Source organism: Muntiacus reevesi, chromosome 6 (assembly GCF_963930625.1).
Source record: "Muntiacus reevesi chromosome 6, mMunRee1.1, whole genome shotgun sequence".
In the NCBI taxonomy this organism is placed as follows: Eukaryota; Metazoa; Chordata; class Mammalia; order Artiodactyla; family Cervidae; genus Muntiacus; species Muntiacus reevesi.
The window spans coordinates 83,267,592-83,287,850 of NC_089254.1; the positions used below are offsets into that span (position 1 = coordinate 83,267,592).

General features: G+C 38.6%; 1 protein-coding gene and 1 long non-coding RNA gene across 4 annotated transcripts in view; one reads left to right on the top strand and one right to left on the bottom strand.

Annotated features, from left to right (window-relative positions):
• ASB15 (ankyrin repeat and SOCS box containing 15) overlaps positions 1-13,682 on the top strand; it is a 58,949-nt gene extending 45,267 nt beyond the window's left edge. For both annotated transcript variants that reach the window (XM_065939809.1, XM_065939810.1), the window contains 5 exons: positions 722-967; positions 3,557-3,728; positions 5,307-5,877; positions 6,400-6,553; positions 10,349-13,682. In XM_065939809.1, coding sequence (XP_065795881.1) covers positions 722-967; positions 3,557-3,728; positions 5,307-5,877; positions 6,400-6,553; positions 10,349-10,521 — 1,316 coding nt within the window. In that variant the 3' untranslated portion in view covers positions 10,522-13,682. The remainder of the gene's footprint in view (positions 1-721; positions 968-3,556; positions 3,729-5,306; positions 5,878-6,399; positions 6,554-10,348) is intronic.
• Positions 1-20,259, bottom strand: part of LOC136171112 (uncharacterized) — a 1,397,893-nt gene that overhangs the window by 183,599 nt on the left and 1,194,035 nt on the right. The window lies entirely within an intron of this gene.

Below are 20,259 nucleotides of genomic sequence, written 5' to 3' on the forward strand. Positions count from 1 at the left end.
CATTAACAATCTGAAAGAGAAAAGACTTAACAGCGTAATTTCAGCTACTAGAAAAAGATAGGGAGAGAGATTTGCTGAACCTCAGAAAACATATAGTACATCAGCTATCATGTACTTCACCTGTGAGAACAACTGACCTACCTAGATTCTAAACATTCCTATTGCTAACATCTCATAAGAGTATGGGAAAGACATGTTCATTTAATGTTTCCCACTTTGATGAGAAAAAAACTCTTTCTAGAGGGAGAAAAACTTGATAAACATTATCTGCACAGGTGGCTCCATGATCCTAGAAGTGAGGAAGTCATAATAATAATGTTATCATTTATTGAGCTCCTACTGTATACTAAGCATTTTACATACATTATTTAATTGATTTATTTAACTGATGCAAAAGTTGGTATTATTTTCATCTTGGCGATGAAGTGGAAGTTTAGAAAGAGTACAGAAAATATGCTAACTCAGTGACATGCATCCTGTTTTCCACGAAACTCTTACCCCTCCTCAGATCAGGGTCTTAAAGAAAAGGCAGTGTCATCTTATATGCTTACACTCCTCAAGGGAAACCTGTTATGAGAAATGGAGGGGTATGGAAAATACAAGAAAAGGTGTCACTAATATCTCTCTTGATATTAAAAATCTGGTAATTAGCTTAGTACCATGTAAGTGATTCATGTTATATGCCTCCTGTTGACTGTTCTTTTTAAAAATCATCTTCAAGCTGTAAAAAGAGGCTCCTATGACATGGTGTCTGCACTGCTTAAACACAACACCAGTCTTGACCAGCCCTGTGTGAAGCGATGGTCAGCAATGCATGAAGCAGCCAAACAAGGCCGCAAAGACATCATAGCTCTGCTACTAAACAATGGAGGCAATGTCCACCTAAAAGACGGGTTTGGAGTGACCCCGTTAGGTGTCGCGGCCGAGTATGGGCACTGTGATGTGTTGGAACATCTGATCCACAAAGGTACGTGGAAAGGAATTGCATGTTGCTGACGTTTCTCCTGGGCTTCCCAGGTGGCTCAGTGGTAAAGAATCTGCTTGCAATGCAGGGAACACGGGTTCGATCCCTGAGCCAGAAGATCCCCTGGAGGAGGAAATGGCAACCCTCTCCAATATTCTTGCCTGGGAGATCCCATGGACAGAGGAGCCTGGCGGGCTACCATCCCTGGGGTTGCAGAGTCAGACACGACGGAGCGACGGAGCCCAAGCACAGTGTTTCTCTGCCTCTCACATCTCCTTTTCTCCATCTCTCACTGGCTCCTCTTCCTCTCCTGAATGTGTCTGGGCATCAGATTTTTACCCCATCCCTCAATAACCCCCGCAATAGGCCCCTATTGCACGACTCACTTGAACCCTGTGCATGGAGACCTAGAAATCTGAATGCCTGGCCCCGATGGCTCTCTCTAGAGGCAGTCAAGTATTCACATAGACGGCTCACCAACGTTTCTCACTCCTCTTCTTCTAAATTGTACTCCTCTTCTTTCACACTTTTGACTTAATTTCTCTCAGCCAAGACTGAGAGCTTAGATTTTATCTCTCACTCCCCCATCACCTTCTTTCTCAAGCATAGTCAGTTGCCATGTGCTCTAGTGTCCCTCCCTCTCACCCATTCTCACCTTGGCAGGCCCCCTGGCCTGTGTCCTCCATCCTCCCTGGGCAGGTATAATTGTTTCTTAACCATCTTCTTGGTTTCCAGTCTCTCCACCTGAGAATCCACACTACATGTGACAACTTAGCTCTTCTCCCTAAAGATCAGCTGTAGTAAACTATTTAGAGAATCCTCAGTGGGGAACTTTCCTGGTGGTCCAGTAGCTAAGATTCCATGTTCCCAATGCAGGGGCCTTGGGTTCGATCCCTGGCCAGGGAACTAGATCCCGCATGCCACAATGAAGACCAAGATCGGGTGCAGCCAAATAAAATAAATATTTTTAAAAATCCTCGGTGGCTCCCCTCTGCCTACTGAATCATTCTCATGTCCCCAGTGTGCCATCTTGAATTATTTCCCCAGGTTTGTCTCTCCCTACTCCTAGTATGTACCCTGTACTCCTATTAAATAGGCTAGCAGTATTCCTAAACATGGGGGCTTCCCCTGTGACTCAGACAGTAAGGAATCTTCCTGCAATGAAGGAGACCTGGATTCAATCCCTGCGCTGGGAAGATAGCCTGGAGAAGGGAATGGCAACCCAGTCCAGTGTTCTCGCCTGGAAAATCCCATGGACAGAGGAGCCTGGCCAGCTATAGTCCATGGAGTCACAAAGAGTCAGACACAACTGAGCAAGTAACGCAGACACACACACACACAAACACACACACACACACAAACACACACACACACTCTCCTAAATGTGCCTCCCATTCACTCTTTTTGGGTTTGGGTCAGGTTCTTGCCCTCATCTGAAATACCCTCCAACACAATTCAAAGTTAATGTCTTAAGACACCTCCTCCCCGAAGACTTTCCTAATTCCTTATAAGAGACTGTGATATTGTCCTCCTGTGAAACCTCCAAGGGCTTTATACAACTGCAGAACCAGGAATTGAGATACCTACCAACTTCTTGGGGCTTCCCTTATAGCTCAGTTGGGAAAGAATCTGCCTGCAATGCAGGAGACCAGAGTTCGATTCCTGGGTTGGGAAGATCCCCTGGAGAAGGAAATGACAACTCACTCCAGTATTCTTCCCTGGAGAATCTCATGGACAGAGGAGCCTGGCGGGCTACAGTCCATGGGGTCACAAGAGTTGGAAACGACTTAGCAACTAAACCGAACCAACCACCAACTTCTTAAACTGGTTTCTGCCACCTACCCATTGTCTGCCACTCGCCTAGTTACTTAAACACCTAGGCCTCAGTTTCCTCATCTGTAAATAAAGGCTAAGACCACATTATTCTTAAGGATCCTCTGTAGGGAAAATAACATTTTTTAACTTCCTCCACAATGCAACTCATTTAATTATCAAATAAGCCATATGAAATAAGCTATGTTACTGTACTTTACAGATAAGGAGTTGGAAGTTCATGGAAGGAAATAGCTTGCCCCAAACTCACAGTCAGCAACAAAGCCATAATTCAAACAGACCACTTTCCCCTACATCATACCTTCTGGTCCTCATGACATTTGAATATTACACAATTTGTGTTCTTTGATGATATTTTGTGTCATTTCCCCTCTGAGCCATTTAAGATAGTCAGGCTTATTCATCTTAGGATCTTCTGATGGATCATGCATGGTGTTTGCACATAGAAGACAGTTTATAAAGATTTGTTGAAATGAGGCAGAGCATTAAGTGTTATCTTTAAAAGTCTAATTAGACCTTTTTTAGGGAGCATTTTCCTATCATGAAAATTGACTTGATTTCTCAGATGTCAATGAGGGAAAAATTTTCTAATAGAATGAAACATGCTTCTTGATTGTTTATTGAAAAGGCTAAGAACACAGATGTTCTTAATTCTGTATTTTTAAGTCCTAACCAGAAAGGAAAACAACAGGTTATTTTTAAGGAGACGATCTTGACATTTGCCCAGTGATCACTCCGCTGCGTGTTTTATCCTGCCAGGAGGTGACGTGCTTGCTGTGGCGGATGATGGTGCATCGGTGTTGTTTGAGGCAGCAGGAGGGGGCAATCCTGACTGCATCTCCCTCCTGCTGGAATATGGAGGAAGTGGAAACCTACCTAACAGGGCAGGGCATCTCCCGATACACCGAGCTGCCTACGAGGGACACTACCTGTGAGTAATAAATCAGAGCGTAATCCCTTCGAGTTGAAAACACAAACTTGTATATATGGTGTGATCTTAACTATGTCTCCCAAAATCCAAAAAGAGAAAGGTAAAATGTTCACAAGTTTTGTATATCGATGTGTTTGTTTGATTTTCCCCTTCTTTTTATATTCTTATACTTTAAAAAATTTCCATATTGAATTTATACTGCTTTTCAAATGAAAAGATATTTTGTTTTAGAAGAAAGTTATAAGTGAGACTTCGGCACATGCCATTCAAATGTGCCTTTTTTTTTTTTAACCTGTTTAACAGAAGGCTACAGGGCTTCTAAAAATTTTGCCCTTGGCAAAGGATTAAAATTTGTATTACTCCAATTTTTATCAACATTAACAGATATTATAATGTAGAATATATCCTTAATAGAAAGGTATCATTATAAATTTAGGTTTCTGTAAGAAAATGGCCAGATATATTTTACAATCACAAAATGTGCTACAACCAACACATCAATAGAAATCTATAATCATGATAAAATACCCACCTTGAAAGGATGATTTTTGGCAATTAAATGTATTTCATAAATTCAAAAACTGTGAAATCATTAGGCTTCATCACTTTCAGTGGTGACATTGGCTAAGTTAAGTGGCTAATGACAAGTAATTGATGCGAAGTGACATGTTGTTAAAGTTTACCTGGATTTACTCCCAGTGTTCATAAATTCACACCTGGTAGCTCTGAATTAGGCACACGAGATCAAGTTCTCCCTGCCTGTGGCTCTCATAGATGTCTAATTCATCAGTCAAGTGTGAAATTCACAGCTATTCGTCACAGGTTCTTAGTAATACAAGCTGTGGTTAGTTATCTCAATTGAACTCATGTAAGATTGATGGAACAATAAAGACTCTTCTTGTTGCTAATAATTCAAGTTCAAGTAAGTAGAGAGGATATACAGGACAATATTAAAGCAAAGATTGTTCATGAAGCAGTGAAAGCGGAATAACAAATAAGAATTCAAGAGGCCTAAATTCTAGTCAATACTCTAATGCATATGTGTGACCTTGGACAAGTCATTTCACTTCTCAAGTCTTTGTATGAATCTCCTGGTAATAAAAGAGTTGGACTCAGTGATGCCCAAGGTGACTTCCAGCTCTAATTTCCTGTGACTCCATGGTTCTAATTAATGGTCAACAGTATGAAGCATTCATCTGTGACATTGAATGGACCTACTTTTCTGTTATATTTTCTTCATTAAGTAGCCTTAGTTGATTATAGATAATATGTTGTTCAGAGAAGAATTGAAAAATGGGGAGGGGTCCTGAGGAATCACAATTCTAGAACCAAATATATAAGATCTAGTAGGTTCCCCAGGAATATTTAGACTGGGAAGTTAAATTGAAACTAAACTGAATAGTACTAAGTCACTGAACAAAGACTGAATGTTTTTGTGTAAGGTTATCTAGAGAAAATAAAGGAAACTAATCAAATTGCATTCACTTGTCCAACATGGAAGCTGGTTTATTTCATTTCTTGATTTTCTTCCTGCCATGTGGATATTTGGGTTTTTTTTGTTTTTGTTTTTGTTTTTAGTGCACTGAAATATCTTATTCCAGTAACATCCAAACATGCAATCCAGAAAAGTGGGCTAACACCAATTCACTCAGCAGTAGATGGACAAAATGCACAGTGCCTAGAACTGCTTATTGAAAATGGCTTTGATGTCAATAGCCTGCTTTCTGACCACATTTCTGAGAGCTATGATGACGAACGGAAGACTGCGCTCTATTTTGCTGTTTGCAATAATGATATCCTTTGCACAGAAATCCTCCTGGCTGCAGGTGCAGACCCAAACCTAGATCCCCTCAACTGTCTACTGGTGGCAGTGAGGGCCAATAATCATGAAATTGTCCGGCTGCTTCTTGCCCACGGAGCTAATGTCAATTGTTACTTCATGCACGTGAATGACACTCGTTTCCCCAGTGCCATACAGTATGCCCTAAATGACGAGGCTATGCTCAGGCTGCTGCTGAATAATGGCTATCAAGTGGAGTTGTGCTTTGAATGCATGCACGGGGACATCTTTGGAAACTCGTTTGTGTGGTCGGAGATAGAGGAAGAGGTACTGCCGGGATGGACATCTTGTGTCATAAAAGATAACCCGGTGAGTTACACCCTTCTCTTCTTCGTATTGGGTCAGCATCATAATTTTGCTCATTTAGGGATGTTCCAAGAAAAGAAAAATCAGCTCCAACTTTTATATTTTTCTTCTTCTTGTGTTTTTGCTTGCAATGAGATGGGGAAATAAGCATAAAACCAGGCCCCCAAAAGTGTAGTTTTCTTGCATTGGAAACCAAATGTTGAATAATTTGGAAAATGTATGCAATTAATAACTTATGCTTATTTGGTGGAATTTGGGGGCTAGAAACACAGTAAGAAGAATCATGGAAAGTAGCATGGTTCTTCCACATTATGCTGAGTGCTGTCACATCAGAGCCTCGCACGCTCCAGGGCTCATTGTTTCACAGAAACAAACAAATCATTTACTTTGCTTTTTTGGTTCATAACAAGAAGGGTACTTTTATTTCATGCAAAAAGGCAAAGGTAGTAATTTGTCAGAACAAAATTGTTTATGAATATAGTATATTAAAAGTGCTACTAACTTCAATTTTATTACTTCTCTCAGTTCTGTGAGTTTATTACAGTCCCCTGGATGAAGCACTTGGTAGGCAGCGTTATTCGTGTATTAATAGATTACATGGATTATATCCCTCTGTGTGCTAAACTGAAATCTGCACTAGAAGTACAGAGAGAATGGCCAGAAATCCGTCAAATACTAGGTAAACACAAAAGTTTTTCCTACAAAATTTTTTTATGGAGAATGTATATAGGAAAAATTTCTTAATGTCAGTTTTGATACTTTTTCAGTGCTACCTTATTTTCAGAATTATCTGTTTTCTCAAATCATCCTTAATACTTCCTCTGATATAAGATACTTGTTGCTTTTTCTTGACACTTTCCAACTGTTTAATTATATAATGATTAATACCATAACTATATTAACATTCTGAATAGAACTCACTTTTTAAAAGTTAATTTCTATGATATCATAAAGTATAGGATTCTCCATGTGAGCAGGGATCTGTTTTGTTTATTTTTGTATTCTCGGGGCTTAGCCTCATAAGCAGTAGATACTCAATAAATACTAAATAAATGAATGAATGGAATGAATTAAAATATCCTTTTTGAGCTAGTCTCTCTGGGTCTTTACTGACAAGTTCCTACTATGAAAAGTATGTTTTACAGACAGGCCATTTTGTATTTTCTAGGTTAAAGCTTAGTTATAATCATAAAAGTGAATCATATTATAAAAGTTTCAATAAAAATACATCTAAAATTACTCCAAATATGTATAGCAACTAGAAAAAAATTATAAATTGGGAATGTTTTCTCTTTCAAAATATGAGTTTGGAAAAATGTACTTTCAAAACCTACTTGGACAATTTCATGGAGGCTAAAGAAGCATCCTAGAACCTGACAATATATTTAAATATTCTGGCACTCTTAATACACCTAAATCAATCTTCAATGGTATAACAAAACCACAACATCCCATTCTTTAAGATCAGGCAAATTTTATGCATATTAGTAGATTATATTTTATAGTCAAAAAGATTAAATTGAAATGTTTATCTGATTTACATACCATATTTGTTAGATATAAAGTTCTATAAAAAGAAATGTTTATCTAAGCTCTCTGTTTCAATCAGAGTCTCATACATTAACGTATATAATCTGAATTTGGACTGTTTTGACCATGGTGGCAAGAGACAGAAGTTGGCAGAAACAGTGGAGATTTGATTTGCTAGAAAGAGTGTTGGTTCAGCTGAACACACATTAGGTGGAAAGCTTGGATTTTCCTCACATGGCTCTTCCACTGGAATGAGTTCTATGATAGAATAGACTTTGTGGCAACTAAAACAGGAATCTCAGAGAATCTAGTGAATGATAGAGCCTAGAAATTGACCTCTGGGGTCAGATAGGTCTGAAATAGGATGCAACATTGTTCTTGCCCTGGTATAGAATTGCTGAGCCACATACTGCATAGGTCTTTCAGGGCTGATATTTTCATGGAAACAAGCAACAATTTATTCTATCATTTTTGTTTCATTCAGGGGAGGTAATTTTTTTTATGTTTTTTTAAAAACATAAATTTTAAAAACATAAATTAAAAAATTAATTTTTAATTTCCAATAAGAAAACCAAGATAGTCATACTGGTTTTGTGGCTTTGAGCATGGTTATTTATTCTTTTTATATCAAGGTTTTCCCACTGCAGATTTACCTCTTAAGGTTGTTGTGGGAATTTAAAGAGATGTCACATGTAAGGTGCTTAGCATAATACCTACAGCATTAAAAACACTTAGTAAATTTACTTATTTTAAAGACTAAATTATTAGTATTTATATGTTATTTTTATTACATGGTAAGATTATATGAAGTATCTGAAATGTGTATGTAAGCATGTCATGAACCCCCACAACTTGAAGAGTTAGGTATTATCACTGCTAATTTTAAAAAATAAAAAACTAAGGCTAAAGGGGATTTACATAATAGTCTGGACTCTATAAATTCTTGAAGCTAGTTACCCTTCTGAACAAAAGCCCCTCTTAGGAGTGAAGTCAAAATCAAGCAGAACAGATGAAGAACTACAGCATTTTGGATCTTAAAGATTAACTGAAAGGAAGAGAAGGGGATGGAGAGAAGGACCTACAGATTAAAAGAGTTAAAAAGAACACATCAAACTAAAAAAAAAAAATATCGTCAAGACTATAGTTTAGGGATAGCACACGAAGATAATGAAGCTGTAAAGAAAGTGATTACTATAAAAGTCTAAAGAGTAGTTTCTTACAGGGAAGGAAGGAATGAAGTTTGGATGGATTGTGGAGGGAATTCTGGGATGGCTGAGGAAGTTCTATTCATGACCTTGGAGAGGTTTGCAGATGTTCACCTGATAATCACTTAAGAAACTATATGTACAGTTGCTTTATCTATATTTTATAATGAAAGAGTTAAAATATTTTGAAGATTGTAAAGGAAAGAACCATAAATCTTATATAAATTATTTCCCAAAGTTACAGACAGAAAAATAACAAAACAAAGATTTGAACTCCAGTCCATCTCATTTAAACACAGGCTCTTTCTCCAATACTGCTGTGCTTCCTGTCATAGAACAGATTTTGCCTCTAATTAGTAATACATTGTCCATGTGTTTGTATTGGAAAAGAACAACAAATTCTTGTGACTTTAGAAAAGAAATCCAAGTAAGAATAAGACCAGAAAGTTTTCTAGTTGTTTCAGACACATTGCAACTACTAGAGTGTAGTCAGTTGATTGCTATGAGTATAGTTAACCACTGGATGTCAGGATTTCTCCAGGTATATGTAGGACAGAGTCTGTTAGAGGAAAAAATAATTTTTTTTAAAAGATATTCTGTCTATTTTAGTAATGATAACTTTGTCTCAATAGTTTTTGAAAAACAGTTAATTTTTTCAAAATAACTTGAGTATTTATAATTGCAAATATAACAAAAAATGTGATCTCTTTTATTACTGAATTGAGTGATCATTAATAAATGATTACAATGTACCAAACACTTTTCTAATGCTTTACATGAATTAATTTGTTCGATATCTAAACAGCCCTATGAGGTTAAGTCCCATTGTTATCCACATTTCCCAGGTGAGAATGCTGAGATCATAGGGGTTAAGTAACTTGTCCAGGATAACACAAATACTATTTAAGTGGCAGAGACATGATTTTAATCCAAGCCAACTGAGTCCAGAGCTTACCTCTAAGCCAGTGGGCAGTGCTGCCTTTTCACTCACTCCTGTTGCTGGATTAATATTTTGGTACTGTAATTATACTAAAGATAAAGTTACTACAGATAAAATAAGAGTTGAAAAGAAAGACTAACATCAGTTATTTGAATAACATTAGCAGACTTTTTGGAAAATATAAAATTTTTAGGTATAATACACTGAACCAAGCCTAAGATTGAATCATAGACATATGGAATCGGTTGTATCAGATGTTTCACAGATAACTTATTCATCAGAAAGATTGGTAGGAGAGAACAGAAGTAAAGGAATATATCTCTAAAATACTCAGTTCTAAAAAATAAATAGAAGGAGATATGAGCATTTGCTTTCTTTAATCAAGTCCATTCATTCATTTAACATATTCTGTACTTCCCTGATGGTCCAGTGATTAAGATTCCACTCCACCGTTCCCACTGCAGGGAGTTTGATCCCCAAGGAAGGAAGATCCCCCATGTCACATGGTGAGGTTAAAAACAAAAACAAAAAGCATATTCTACTTGAACACTCCCTAGAAGTCAAGCTCTCTTTTTGACACAGAGGCACACTAAATGCCTACCTCCATGGAGCTTGCATTCTAGAGGAATGGTGTGGAATGCTTAATTGCAATTTGAATTTTACTTAGTCACCAGTTACTAACATGTGCATGCTTGTTTTTTAGAATGACACTTAGTATTATTCTAAAACAGTCCATATCTTATAGGTTAATTCATTCATATTGTTTTTATTTTTTGCTTGTTTTTCCCATTCACTTTAGAGAATCCCTGCTCATTAAAACATTTATGTCGGTTAAAAATTCGAAGACTGATGGGTCTGCAGCGGCTCTGCCAGCCAACCTTGATGGAGAAGCTCTCTCTGCCACCAACTATTCAAAGATACATATTATTTAAAGAGTATGACCTTTATGGACAAGAGCTAAAATTGCCATAACTTAAAATAATATTTTTTAATGTGACTTTAAAAATATGTTTAAATGAGATTCCCTCAGAGAATTTCTTGGAATCATTTTACATCCTGACGTATATTTAAATCCATTGACAGTTTTATAACTGGATCCTGGGTTCTTTGGGGAACACCATATTTCACATCTTTAAAGAAATTTGCAATGTGCTATTTTTAAAGCTCGTTAATATTTTGCATTTGAATTTCTATTGATTATCTTCGTTTGCAACAAGTCTTCAAACTCTCCTTATCAAGTGGCTCCTACAGTATCCAAGAGCAAGTCTCTCCTTTGTTTGTAAAACAAAGAATCACTTTCTCTAGCCCCAGTTGCTGGCCCATTCTGTCCTTTCTCCTATTGCCACACTGTATAAAAGAGCTCCTCCCTGTCTCTGCAGATGCCCTCATTGTCATCTGGCTTCTACTCCCTCCACTGCCCTTCCCAAGGTCCTTAGCAACTTGCTTGTTGCCACTTTCCGTGAGCATCCTCCAGTCCTTACACCTGATCGCTGCAGCATCTGACACTATTACCTACTCTACCTCCAGGAAATGGTCTTCCCTTGGTTTGCCAGGTATCTTGCTCTGTCTTCCAACCTCTCTAACCACTCTGCCTCTAGCTTCTTTCTATGTTGTGCATCTCCTACCAACTCTTTAGTAACATATCTTACGTTCTCTTTTTTTATGCTACGTTCAACAGAAAATTTCATCCATACCTATGGTTTTATTTACAACCTACATGTTTCTGACTGTAAGATTTATATCTGAAGTTCAGCTTTTTCTCTCATGCGCATGAGACCTGTGTAGACAACTGGCCTAAAGGACCTTTGAAATCAAAGAAACCTCAAATTCAACATATCCTAAAGCAAACATGCTGTCTTCCTCCACACACACACACAAAAAGCTCCTCTTACCATCTCTAGCTCAATTATTCAGTTGCTCAGTCATATCTGACTCTTTGCGACCCCATGGACTGCAGCATGCCAGGCCCCCCTGTCCTGCACCAACTCCCAGAGTTTGCTCAAACTCATGTCCATTGAGTCGGTGATGCCATCCAACCATCTCATCCTCTATTGTACCCTTCTCCTGCCTTCAGTCTTTCCCAGCATCAGGGTCTTTTCAAATGAGTTAGTTCTTTGCATCAGGTGGCCAAAGTATTGGAGCTTCAGCTTTTCAGCATCAGTCCTTTCAATGTATATTCAGGACTGATTTCCTCTAGAATTGACTGGTTTGATCTCCTTGCAGTCTAAGGGACTCTCATTAACCCAATTATCGATTCAGTTTCCCAAGTCAAAAGCTTGGACATCAAACTTGACCATCCCATTTTCCTTATCCAAGTTTATTTCATGAAGTCATCTTCTTCTACTCAGTCTCACTGATTCAGCGTGAATATCAGCTCTTATCTCCTTTCTTCCTGGGATATTGCAATGCTGCCAAACTGATCCTCCTCTCTGCTATCTTGCCTCATCCAACCCATGTTCTACACATAACATCCCAGAGTGATCTTTTACAAACGTAAGCAAGTTTCACTCCCCTGCTTAAAATCATTCCCACTGCTCTTGGGATAAAGTCCAAAGTTCTCCATCTGCTCCAACTCTCTGCCTTCCTCTTAGCCTTATCTCTTGGTGTTTCCCTTATGCCATCTCTTTAAACATGTTAAATGCCTCTGATAAGTTAATGCTTTGAACAGTGATTTTACACATCACTGTGGTGGTGGTTTAGTCACTAAGTCATATCCGCCTCTGGCAATCCCATGGACTATAGCCACCAGGCTCCTCTGTCCATGGGATTTTTCAGGCAAGAATACTGGAGTAGGTTACCATTTCCTTCTCCAGGGGATCTTCCCAACCCAGGGATAGAACCTGGGTCTCCTACACTGCAGGCAGATTCTTTACCAACTTAGGCTACCTATACACCACTAGTTTCTGTTTTAAAAATAGGGTCCTCTATTTTATATATACATATATACATATATATGTATATTATATATATGTATATATGTATATATACATATATATGTATATACATATATATGTATATTATGTATACATATATACATATATGTATATTTTATATATACATATATAAAATCTGTTATCATGGATATTTCATAAAAGAAGGGCCATTTTAATGCTAGAAAATGGGGCTGTCTTAAACTCCATTATTAATATCAAATAACTTTATCTTTGTAAAAACTTAACAGTTTGGTCTTCATTTCCACATTGATGAGTGAAAATTTCATTCTAGCCCAACAAGTCTCTGAGGTCTTTGGTTTGGGAACCACTGTTTTAAAAGAGTGTATTTTCTTGGCCCTCAGGGTCTTTGTATGTTCTTCTCCTTCTGCCTGGAATCCTCTTTCCAGCTCCTTCTTCCTCCCTCCACCCCTTATCCTACAGGTCTCACTTTAGGTGTTCCTTCCTCTAGGATAGGAGGCCCTATAACAGCACTTTTCATGCTGTATTACAGAAACCTATGTTCCCATCTGTCTGCCCACTAGGCTGTAAACTCTGTGAGGGCAGGGTCTATGTCTGATTTGTTTTACAGTGTTTTCTTAGGGCCAAACACATTCCCTAGAGCATAGAGAGAATGCAAAAATTACTTGTTTAATACATTGAATGAGTGAATGTTATGTTATATAAGATCCAGACAAAATTAATCAGTGACCTCATGGTAAAATGATAGTTCTGAATCTCTGAATTGGTTATATTGCTTTAATTATGTAATTACTTGGATTCATTCTTAGATTTTCTTATAATCATTTTTATCTTGAGTTATTATATTTTCAATAGTACTATCTCACTAGCTTATGAGCTATACAAATTGTATTTAGCTCTAGCTATAAGTATGAAAAAACTGTATAATTAGACATATAGTTTTAACCACTTTTATTTCCTAAAGAATATATTTTCATATAGATTAAACTCTAATGTATTTAATTAGAACTATAATGTTTTGGGTATGGGATTTTGTGATTCCTCTGTTGCTCTCCTACTTGTGGCTAAAATGCATTGTTACCTATAACATTACTCTAAGTAGATTTTTTTTTAAAGATTTAAGTGTACCATATGATACTTCAGATATTAAATAAACTAAAACTTGGATATTTACTGTATTTTTGAATAAATTCATTCAAGATACCTCAGATATTAAATAAACTTTAATACACAAAAGTTTGACATTTTCTTTAGTGCATTTTTTGTAAATATATTCAAGAAACACCTGAATGAAAGAATATGAATTCCCTGTACCTACTATGGGTTGAAAGTGGTTCTTTGGTACTTGTGAAGCAGGAGAGAAATATATTCTATGAAACTGAGACAATCACTGTATTCAAAATGGATTTAACTTCCTTCTTATTACATGTTGAAATTTTCTAGCAGTGTTTTTGTTTTGGGGCGAGCTGGATGGTAAGAGGGTTATTTTATATCTAATTAGGACTCTGTTTCTCCAAGAATATGTCACTTTATCTGGGAGGGCAACAGCTGCTTCTCCCCAGTGAGCTTCAGGAGAAGCCAAACATTCTACATGGTGCCTGTTTAACCACTATCATGTTTAATCAACATGATAGTGTTTTGATGACATCTTCCATGCTGCCAAGATGATCATAGCTGTTTTGGTAACTGTGGGTTCTGTTTTGTACCATACAGAGACTCTGGTTGGGAAGAAGCAGATATGGCCTCTCATTTGAGTGAGGTTTGTTTAGTTTTTCAGTAGGTCATCTTTAAATACTATTTCCATTTCTGACTTACAATAATTTCATAAGCTCATTGAAACCATGTGCCTCCTGAAGAATATGGGTTAATCATTTTAAATAGTCTCAGAACATGCTTCCAGGCAGAAGTCAACAGTGCATAAGATGTGACAATTGTATAAATGTTGTAGAGCAAATATTCTTAGGTAACACTTGCTCTGATGCAGGTTTTTGAAAAATCAGTGCATAAGGGTGAGACAGCATGGACACTTCCAAAAAAAGATGGAGTCTTTTATGACATAGCACATGAAACCCCACATCTGCTATTGCTCGATAAAGTCCCGATCATCAAAAAGGAAGAAGGGCTTCTTAGGGGAGAAGATGTGTAGAAGGAAATAGACTTATTTGACCTGAGTGGCCTGTGTTGTGTAATCTCACAGAGTGCTGGAGATGTCTGGGGATTTGCTGTTTTCGGAAGGAGACAGTCTAGTAATTTGAATCTGGGCACTAGGAGCGCCTGAGTTCTAATGATGGATTGACCAGGGATTCCACCAGGGGCACTGGACGGGTGCTCATATTCTGTGTTTCAGATTCTAGTAGATGAGAGACAGTCATTTCTCTTTCTTTGGGAGTCTTTCATCCCAGATTCCAATGAGATTCTAGATAAAACTCCTTGGAAGCAGCCTGTAGTGTTGGATAAGGTGGAAGGTGTGGAGGGTGATAAATGCGATACTTACTTGAGGATTGAGTGGGTGTGAGACAGCAGTATCTGGTTCTTTCTGTTTGAAGCAAAGCCTGTACTGGCTTCTCAAAAAAACTTTTTCATGTTTTGTGGAAGTCATATAACCAGACATGACATTCAGTAGTCAACAATATATGTTCCTGAATGTTCTAGTAACCCCTCATGATCTAGTTACCCCAGTTGGTTTAATATTGTTTCAGTGAAGCACCAGTTAATAATTTTTGCCTGGAGGATGGAAATATTTGCTCAGGCTTTAACTCATTTAGAAGCCTTTCAACTTGTACTCAACTGTGGCCCTAAGCCCCTTACTGGGGGCTTGACGTCAGAGTCATCTAAGGTATCCAAGGGGTAAAAACTGAATCTGTGGGTTGGATACCCTGATTAAATTTGAACTCCAACTGTACTGAGTCCAACTTCATGATTGATTCAAGGATATCTGAAGACCCTCTCTTCAGTGGGAAACAAAGCCTTTTATTTGACAATCAAAAATAGAGTTTAAAATACAAATACATTTAAAAATCTTTCTAAATAGCAGAGTTTGGTAAGGGAAAATTATGAGAACTCAATGACCATGGAAGGAAAAGGTGGTACTTCCTACCATCCTACCATAGATCATTTGTTCTATGAATGTGGAAAGATTCTTGAGAGAAATATAGTTCATTTTAATATGTTCCAGTAGGACTACTTCAATAACAATGCCTTTCTTTTGCCCTGTGTTGTATGGTTCACAAAGCATTTCTCATAGGTCATCCCCCTTTGCTGTAGGAGCAGGACAGTGAAGGGATTAATGAACTCCACTCTATAGATAAGGAAATCATTTTTACAGTTAACTAAGATGGTAAATGCTGGGGCTAGGATGCAGTCTAGGCTCCTGATTGCAAATCCCGTGTTGTTTTCACCACATCATTTTTAGTACGGATTAGGAAAGCATTGTTTAGAATAACCCAAAAGTGGAAGCAATCCAAATGTCCAACAACCGGTGAATGGATAAAGACAGTATGGCCAGTCTATACAATGGATTACTATTTGGCAACATACTGCAACATGGATGAATCTCAAAAGCATTATGTTGAGTGAAAGAAGCCAGACATGAAAGAACACCATTGCATGATTCCGTTTGTTTAAAATGTCCAGCCAAAGCAAATATACAGAGACAGAAATCAGCGCCACGGGATGGGCACAAAGGTTGAATGCAGGTGGGCACGGGGATTTGGGGAGGTCACGGGAAATGTTCTAAAATTCAATCGTGGTGATGGTTGCACAACTTGGTAAATTTACTGAAAATAATGACTGAACTTTACACAAAGTTGAGTGAATGTTATGGCCCATCAACTACATCTGAATAAATCACTTTTAAAAAAAAACAAAAACAGAATCGAACTAGGAAGAGCATGTCTCTTGCTGACAGGTGATGCCGTGTTTACAACCTCGCTGAGGTTGCCCGGCTGAACAATGGAGTCATCTGGCTCGGAGGAAAGCACTCGGTTCTTGTGCTGGCAGCCTATGATTTATTAGTTTTGCTCTGCTGATAAGACCATGAAAATCAGATGAGGACACAGCATTCAAGGGCAGTGCCTGTTGCCTTCAACCAATCTCACTGGCTCTCAAACCCAAACAAACACAGCCTGCTCTGCCAGCCTCTGACATTTCCATGAAGCTTGTAATATGACTTTCCCGCCTATTATTATTATTATCTACAAAACACACAAAAAACATACAGTTTAGAGAGCTAAAAGGGAAGCTTTCCTGTCCAAGTGAGGGCATAAACTGACAAGGAATCATGGTATCCTGGGATGGATGGGTGTTTTGTAACCCTCATGAGAACTAGTTCGGATTCCCTAGGGGTGCAGTGGAAAAGAAAACCAGGAGAAATGGGGGGAGGGATGGCATTCCAGGGGAAATCAGAGAAGGCAAGTTTTCAAAAGGCTGTGGATCTCAGGAATCCAGGACAACTGAGGAACGAAATGTCAGTGAGGAACTGTGAGTCTGTGAAAAGACAGTGTCCTTGATTTTCCTGAGAAATTTGCCAATGAAAAGGCTCAGTAACCAGACACCAGCTCTCAAGCTCTGACTGTGCCTTCACAGGGCACACCCTGTCCCCACAATTCCCAGACTTTGACACTGAATTTACCTTTCCAGCCCCTCTTCACAGTGGAATCTCAGCTGTTCTGCCTTTTCAGTTACCACTTCCCTGGAGTTTTCTTAGGTGACAGTTGTCATAAACCTGAGGAGAGGGCCCCCCCAGGGAACTGATCTGTGTCTTGGGTGGTCTTGAGTGCCGATCATCCACATCGTTCTTCCTAATACACAGTGAACAAACCTGCCCCAAACTGTCATATCAACACATGGGGTTACAACTAACTGGTTACTGAAATGAATGAAAGCCTCAGACCTTCCAGGATACCCCATGTAAAATTTCCTTTATCAGGATTTCATATGATATATGTCAAATCTGTTCCCACTTCTGTAACTGGAATTCCATGTTTATGAGCTGCCTTAGGAGGAAAACCTGATTGAAGAAATTCAGCTTTTTTTCCTCACTTTTGAATTTTTTCTGAAAACCACTTTTTTTTGGTCTTTATAATTTTAACATTATCAGCTTGTCTATAAACTTGCACCGGGCTCAATTTTTACGTGTTTGAATTACTTCAGCAAAGGATACTTGAACCTACTACACACAACGCAAAGTGTTAGCTGTGCTATTAAAAATTTCTGTCTTTCATCCCATCTGTCTTCTATTTTGGTACATTTTGAAATGACATACTGGAAAATCTCAACATGAGAAGCACTCGGACTTACAGAACATAACACTAATTATCACATCGTAGCTGGGTATACTTAAAGAGACTTTTTAACCTCTCAGAACCCCAGAACCCATTTTCACCCTTTATAAAATGGGTGGCATAGTATCTATTTCACCAAGCGTTGCCTCACACGCAGTAAGTGGCAGCTACACACAGTTATTCAGTGGAGATCCAATTACTATGTCGGACTGCCTGGCACAATGTACGTAAAAGTGTTTTGTAAACTATAAATGTTATACAATGGCAAGATATTAGTTTTATAAATAGCTCTAATAATTTTAAATTTGACTCATGCTCACAACCACAAGCTGGCACAGCTGGGAGATTTGCTTGGCTGCCAAGCCTGAGAGGGAAGACTTGATAAGGGTATTGCCAGTTTTCATCTGATCCATGGGGCCTGTTTGGTTGTTGTCTGTGCTGGGCCTGACCTTTGCCTGACATTCCCCCCGGGATCCTGTCTCCTGCTATCTGAGAAGCTCCCAGCAGACAGACTGAGTGAAGTCGGAAGCTTTACTTCCTTAGGGGTCATTGCGTTAGTTCTGCAGCCTTTGGACCAATCAGCCATAGGAAATGTTGAAAAACCAAATTCTTCTGCAAAAGTGAGAAACAGGTTAAATCTAGTTCAGGAAGCAATCTGGCAACTGTACAATGAGAAAGATGAGCTAAGCCTTTAAAAAACAAAAAGAGCAAAAATAGAAGGTGAAAGTTAGGAATAACTTGTTAACAGTGGATAGTTGATACTTGTGAAAATAGGGGAATTTCCAGTTCCCCTACTTTGCAAATGACACCGCAGCATATGATTTTCATTTTTCCTTATCAGCAAACTGAGAACAATTTAAATAAGGCATCCATGAAATGAACAAAAAAGTCATTGTGAGATATGAACACATAGTGACCAGTCGAGCTAATTTGTTAGTGTGGGAGCCACATTCAGAGGCAGACTGATCATGAAGCAGGAGCTTCTGGGCCCTTGTGAGTGTTGGGAGTTCCAGGAGTAATGGAGTGTTGAGGGGGATTTTGTGTGAGAGCCAAGAAGCCAGGTTATAATTAGGTACCATCTCTATATGCATTTCTGGTAAGCCACTTCAAGAGAAAAAGCTCTGCTTGCTCAGTCGCTTCAGTCGTGTCTGACTCTTTGCAAACCCATGGACTGTAGCCCTCCAGGCTCCTCTGTCCATGGGATTCTCCAGGCAATAATACTGAAATGGGTTACCATTTCTTCCTCCAGGGGATCTTTTGGATCCAGGAATTGAACCTGAGTCTCCTGCATCTCCTGCATTGCAGGTGGATTCTTTACCACTGAGTCATGAGGATAGCCGTGTTTTATACACTCTTACAACTAATTTTGTTTTATATTATTATTCTTAAAGAGATCCCCACCACCGTAAAACCTCTAGACTCCATAAGACCTGGATCTACCCCTGCCTACGCTGGAAACCATCTGAATTGTTTTTACAACTTTTTCTTTAATTTCTATTTTCACTTTATTTTATCTTGTTTATTTATTTATAGACTGTGCCAGATGGCATGTGAGATCTAGCCCTGGCTGGGGAACCTGCACCCCCCTCCCTCCAGCCACCTGCTCATTGGGAGCCCTGAGTCTTAACCACTGGACTGCCAGGAAATTTCTGGGTTTTGTGCTTTTTTAAAAAAACAAACAAACATTCTTCTTAAACACCTGAGAACTTTAATAGGCCTTGGGGATGATGAATGGGCAGACATAGCTCCTTCCTTTGGGGAAAAAATTCCTTTCCTGTGAAGACAAATTCAAATCAAGTGATCCCAAGTAGGATGCAGCATAGAATAAAGTTTTGTGGGAACTTAGAGAACTAAGCTGACCTCAGGCATCAGGAAAGATCTCCCTTTGGGAATGTTACTTAAGAGTAAGGAATCTAATGAGATGCATGAACCTAGAGCCTATTTTAAGAATGAAGTCAGAAAGAGAAAGATAAATAGTGCATACTAATGCATATACACTTCATGGCAAATAGATGGGGAAAGAGTGGAAACAGTGGCTGACTTTATTTTTCTGGGCTCCAAAATCACTGCAGATGGTGATTGCAGCCATGAAATTAAAAGATGCTTACTCCTTGGAAAAAAAGTTATGACCAACCTAGACAGCATATTAAAAAGCAGAGACATTACTTTGCCAACAAAGGTCCGTCTAGTCAAGGCTATGGTTTTTCCAGTAATCATGTATGGATGTGAGAGTTGGACTATAAAGAAAGCTGAGCACCGAAGAGTTGATGCTTTTGAACTGTGGTGTTGGAGAAGACTCTTAAGAGTCCCTTGGATTGCAAAGAGATCCAACCAGTCCATCCTAAAGGAGATCAGTCCCGAGAGTTCACTGGAAGGACTGATGTTGAAGCTGAAACTCCAATACTTTGGCCACCTGATGCGAAGAGCTGACTCATTTGAAAAGACCCTGATGCTGGGAAAGATTGTGGACAGGAGGAGAAGGGGACGACAGAGGATGAGATGGTTGGATGGCATCG